Source organism: Tursiops truncatus, chromosome 13 (assembly GCF_011762595.2).
Source record: "Tursiops truncatus isolate mTurTru1 chromosome 13, mTurTru1.mat.Y, whole genome shotgun sequence".
NCBI classification, from domain to species: Eukaryota; Metazoa; Chordata; class Mammalia; order Artiodactyla; family Delphinidae; genus Tursiops; species Tursiops truncatus.
The window spans coordinates 2,235,862-2,241,494 of NC_047046.1; the positions used below are offsets into that span (position 1 = coordinate 2,235,862).

The 5,633-nt window shown below is 59.6% G+C and overlaps 1 protein-coding gene across 1 annotated transcript; it reads right to left on the reverse strand.

The window, feature by feature from the left end:
* Positions 1-710: 710 nt before the first annotated feature.
* FZD10 (frizzled class receptor 10) lies at positions 711-3,974 on the reverse strand. Its single transcript, XM_004325176.3, has one exon. The coding sequence runs from the start codon at positions 3,562-3,564 to the stop codon at positions 1,819-1,821; it is 1,746 nt and encodes a 581-aa protein (XP_004325224.1). The 5' UTR covers positions 3,565-3,974; the 3' UTR covers positions 711-1,818.
* Between the last annotated feature and the right edge of the window lie 1,659 nt (positions 3,975-5,633).

A 5,633-nucleotide genomic window follows, 5' to 3' on the forward strand; every position in this document is an offset into this window, starting at 1 on the left:
TGGGCTTGTGCTACCAGATCCCCAGGGCAGTTGGTCTGAACGGTGCCCTTGGGTTCGAACTTGAGTTTAGCGGTGCCTCTGACAAGAGGAACCCAGGCCCACTTCAGGTCTACAGCACACAACTCAGACAGCAAACACGGGAGGAGAAGCGAGTACGAGGGTGTGCAAAGTAGACGAACTTCTCCTTGATGACTCAGCACTCTTAGCAGATAGTTTATCCTGTCCAGACCTACAGTCTGTTTTGTAAACGCGTCCAGGAGTTGCTGTAAAGCCAGCATCCTTTGGACGGCTGTATACCATTCTATCTCAGTACAATTTGACCCCAGCAGGTCAACTGAGCCCTACTCTGATTTACTTCTCCTAATTGGCTGGCTCCATTCTCCAGACCCTAGTGCAGGGGCACGAGTGTATCCCCGCTTGGTACCCAAGCTGCTCCTTAATGAACTGTGCTATAACCGAGCCCTTGCATCCTGCCGCTCAAGAGACAACTTCCAACCACAGCCGCTTCCTGCATGGAGGAAGCCTGAAATTAAATCATCCTGTGCCCACTTTGGAATCCGTCCATTTGCCATTTCACATAGATAACCAATGACCTCTAGACAGAGATGCACACGCAGGATTTGCTTGAAAAGCAAACAGAAGGAGAAAGTTTTCTCTGTTCTCTCCACGCACTGAGAAGGGTCACCTAACAACGCACAAGGGAGCAGCGCCAAACTAAAGAACATCTTTTATTTTTAATAAAATAGTGAAGCATGAAAAATATCATATATTACAGATAGACACCAGCAGGACCACTCTTTCCTGGCGTTTCCTGGTGAGGAGAATAAACTCCAAGGTTGGTAGATGGCTTCCCGCGTCTATTCATGGAGACCATTTGTTTAACAATAGAAAGAGTCAATGAGCCCTTTGGGCACTTTTGAAGGATCCTTCCCCCCTCTCCACCCACCCTTCCGCGAATCAGTCCAAACGTGTGTCACATTGGCTTGGTTTCCATTAAAAAGCCACGAACTGTAAAACTAAAGGGGTTCTGAGGGCTGGGCCTCTTAGTTCTTTTGTTAGGAGATTTCTTTTGTTGTCTTTATGTACAGCAAAATACTTTTTCTCTTTTGATTTTCACGTAAAGAGAAAAAAAAATGTATTGCACATCGTTGGCATTGACCAATATGAGGTTTGGTGGAAGTTTCTATGTCGGAGAAAGACCATTTGTGGAGGCTGGAGTCTCTTTTAAGTGACTCCAAATCCACTGGAGGGTACTGAGTTGTCAGGCTTTCTCTTTCTTCCTGTTGGCACAGAAGTTGCTGTCTACACGCAGCCTTCCTGAGGGTGGCCCTGGGCTCCCCTGCCGGACAGTGACTCTCTCTCTCTCTCCCTTTTTGAAACTCAGCAGAGGCTCTTTAATTTGCAAAGAAGTTATCTCTTCTCTGATTTGTAAATGGATAGCAAAGCCAACTCAAACACACAGATGTATATTTATGGAAGGTTCTAAACAAAAGTTTTCTTCTGGGGGCCTGAATCAACTATGTTACCACAAATTAGTTACACAAGAGGCTACTTAACTGGGAGGGTTCTCCTTCACTGAAAACAAAAACAAAACAAACCCCTTTAAGTACATTTTGACTTTCAGTGTTATCACAGCATCCTGAATTTCAGGGTAAAAGCTTTTTATTTTTTTCCTTTTACTTTTATTTAAAAAGAAAAAAAGAAAAAACAGAACAAAACAAGCAAGCAACCAACCGACGGAGAAAAGCACCATGTTTGGCTCTGACTCTGCCACTGCATCCTCCCTGGGAAAGTTTTCCGCGCCGGCCTTCCCTCCATTCACACGCAGGTGGGAGGCTGGGCAGGGATTTCATATTTCCCGAGATGGGTTTTTGGGGGATGCTGGGCTTTTTTGTAAATTCCACTGCTGGTGATCACGCTGGCCGGTTTTCTTCGGCTCTTTTTCTTGAACCTGCGGCTGCAAACGTTCTGCCAGGACTGCAGAGTCTTGGATGTCCAGACCCACATGCCACTGGTGATGCCCACCACCAACAGCATGAAAATCTTCACCATGAAGATCTCCACCGCGGGGATGGAGGCGGCCAACAGACAGTCCAGGTTTTTAGTCTGGTTGTTCATTTTGCACTTGTGCTGCGTGGCCAGGATTTTCCAATACTCCACGTTGAGGCGTTCGTAAAAGTAACAGGCAATCACACAGGTGGCCGGCACCGTGTAGAGCACGGAGAAGACCCCTATCCTCACCATGAGCTTTTCCAGTTTGTCCGTGTTCTCCCCACCCGTTTTCATCACCCTCCGGATGTGGAAAAGGGCCACGAAGCCCGAGAGGATAAAGGAAGTGCCGATGATGAGGTAACAGGCCAGCGGGATGAGGACGAAGCCGGTGAGGGCGTTGACGTCCATGCTCCCCACGTAGCAGACGCCGGTCAGCTCGTCCCCCGCGACCCTGCGCATGACCAGGATTAGGATGGTCTTCACGGCCGGGATGGCCCAGGCGGCCAGGTGGAAGTAGCTGCTGTTGGCCTCGATGGCCTCGTGGCCCCACTTCTTGCCCGCAGCCAGAAACCAGGTGAGCGTGAGAATCACCCACCACAGGGAACTGGCCATGCCGAAGTAGTAGAGGACCAGGAAGACCAGGGTGCAGCCCGTGCTCTCAAGCCCCTCCTGGATGACGTACAGCTGCCCGCTGTCCCGGTCGCAGGCGACGCTCTCGGCGCCCGCGAAGAGGCGGATGATGTAGCCCACCGAGTAGACGCAGTAGCACATGGAGAGGAAGATGATGGGGCGCTCGGGGTACCTGAAGCGCGCCGGGTCGATGAGGAAGGTGAGCACGGTGAAGGCGCTGGAGAAGAAGCAGAGCACGGACCAGACGGCCAGCCAGACCACGGCGAAGTGCTTGTCGTCGCGGCTCCAGTAGACGTCCACGCCCGGCGTGCAGAGCGGCGCGCACGACGCGCTCTTCTCCACGTGGCGGAACTTGCCCGGGTTGTCGCAGCCGGCGCGCCCGGGTCCCCCGTCCTTCAGCTGGTTCTCCTGCGCGCTGTGCGGCCGCTGCGGCCGGAAGAGCGGCGGGAACATGCCCGAGCCCCGCGCGGGCTCGTCCGAGCCGTTGTTGGGCGCCTCCATGCACAGGTAATTGGGGTCGTTCTTGTTGGGGAGTTTGCTGCAGTCCAGCGAGTCGGGCCACTTGAAGTTGAACTGTTCCATGATCGGGGAGCACTTGAGCCGGGCCTGCTCGCACATGACCCGGCAGGCGGGGATGGGGGTGGAGACTTGCTCGGTGCACATGGGCGCGTACAGGGAGCACAGGAAGAAGCGGAGGTGGCCGTGGCAGCCGTACTCCACCAGCGGCGCGAACTCGTGCAGCTGGATGGCGGCCTCGCGCTGGTTCTCGTGGCCCATCAGGTTGGGCATGCGGGTCATGTTGTAGCCAATGTCCTTGCACATCGGGATCTCGATGGGCTGGCACCTGCCGTCGCCCGGACGCTCCATGTCCATGGAGCTGATGGCGGCGCACGAGCCCATCACCTGAAGGACCAGCCACAGGCGGGGGCCCGGGCGCTGCATGGTGGCGTCGGAGGTGTCCCCGCGGGGAGGTCGGCCGCCCTCAGAGCCGCCGCTCCGGGGCTCGGGCTGCCGGCTCCGGCTCCTCGTCCCCGCTCGGGCCCCCGCCCATGCCCGCCCAGCTCAACCCGAGCGATGCGCACGGAGCGCCCCCGGCCCCGCTCTCCGCGCGCAGCCTCCGCCGAGGTGAGGCCGCGGAGGAGACAAGCAAAGTTTGCGAACAATACCGGGAAGCGACAGGACCCCCGGAGCTCTCGGCGCGCGGGCCGCCGCCGCCGCCGCCAACTTTGGCCTCTCGTGGGAGCGCGCGGAGAGGGCGGGCGGCGCGGGCGCACGGGGGCCGGCGGCTGGCGGCGGCTCCGCCCTCCCCGCGCCGGCCTCTGCCCGGCCCGGCCCGCAGCCTTTCGGAGATCTGGTCCCGGCCGGAGCCGCCGAGCGAAAAGGCAAAGGGGGAAACAGCCGAGCGGTGACAGGCCCCGCCCCCGGGCCGCGCGCCCCGCCCCGCCCCGCCGCTGCTTTGCATGAGAAAGCGCAGCTCCGGGCCGCCCGCTCCCGCCGCCGCCCCCCGGCCCCCGGCCCCCGGCCCCGCGCCGCCGCCCTCCCGTGCGTCCCTCCCGCCGCTCCTTCGCCCTCTGCGCCGGCCTCCAACTTGGCCTCCCGCCGCCTCCCCGCCTGCGCCCCCTTTCCCGGGGAGCCCCCGGCCTCGTCCCCCGCAGCCCAAGGACGCCGGGGTGACTGGGAGTTCGGAGCCTGGCCGGAGGAGGGGCGGGCTGGTCCGCGGCCGAGGCTGGGGGCGCGTCGCCCCTGGTTTTTATGGTGGGTCCTGGGCGGAGGGCGCTTTCAAAGCGAGGTGGGATTTGCGTTTTATGGCCTCGGCCATAAAGTGGCCCCTTAGCTTGTAAACCTGCTCGCATCTTCCCGAGGCTGCGGAGTTACCAGGCCTGCGTCGGGTCTCCGGCTCCGGGGAGGGGTCTCTTTGAAATTTCAAAGAGTAGAGCTAAGGGCCGGGGGGGAAGGGCTCTGGGAATCCAGATTTTAGGACCGCTCCTCCGCGGTCTCCGCGGAGAAGGCGGGGAGGGGGAGGAGGAGGGGGAGGGGCGGGCAGCTTCCTGGGGCTCTTTAGGTCCCCCCCCGCCGCCTCGGGCCGTGGGGGGCTTGGCGTGTAGCAGAGGGACCCGCGCCCCCGACAGCGCCGCGGAGTTGAGGGGCCTCGCGCCAGGCAGGGCTGCTGATTTCTTCTGGGCGGCTGGGTTTATTTATTATAGGAAGTCATTCGCTCGTCGGGTATTTATATTATTTGGCCAGTGATTTGCCCGACTGCTCCCTCCTGGGCTGCAGACCCGCGGGATGCTGCGGCGTTGAGGGTGGGAGGTGGGCGGGCGCTGAGTCAGCTCGCTCCGAGGGTCCCCAACTCGCCGGGCAAGGGGAGGCGCCCGTGCCTCTCAGTTCTCTTAAAAGGTGCGGAGGGAGCGCCCTGGCCCAGTGCCCTTAGATCACCCCCCTCGGATGGGGGGCGCCAATTGGGGACGAAGTCACTTCGGCCACGCACGCCCACGCCCCACCTCCAGAGAACTTACCCGTCGCGTCACCTGGCTGCCTGTATTAACCCTTCAGTAAACAGGACCCCTAGGGGGTGGCCGGGCCTCTCTCCTCTTAGCCGCTCTCGAGATCAAGATCTCTTAAAGTTTTCCGGAAACTCCCAGGATCACGCATAGCGGGGGCAGTTGGAGGACTTTCCCGGGCGGGAGGAGAGGTCAGAGGAGCGGGCCCTGCGGACCGGGGCCTCCTTTGTCCTCCTGCCTTTCTGGGGTTAGCCCTCTGCAGGGGTGTACCGTGTGTCCAGACATCCCTGAGAGTCGGTGCGGGGGGCCCCCGGTCTTGCCGCCCCCCCGCCTCCCCCCCACCCCCGGGGCTTTGCAGGAGCGGCGGGCGCTGCGGGTCCCTGGCTATTTCTAGGAAGCGCCGAAGAAGGAAACACTACTGCTAGGAAGCTTCTTGTCGGCGGGGGCAGAAGTGGGGCACTTCCTCTGAGAAGGCTTTTTAGAGTATTGGCTTTTATTTGAAACAAGTCT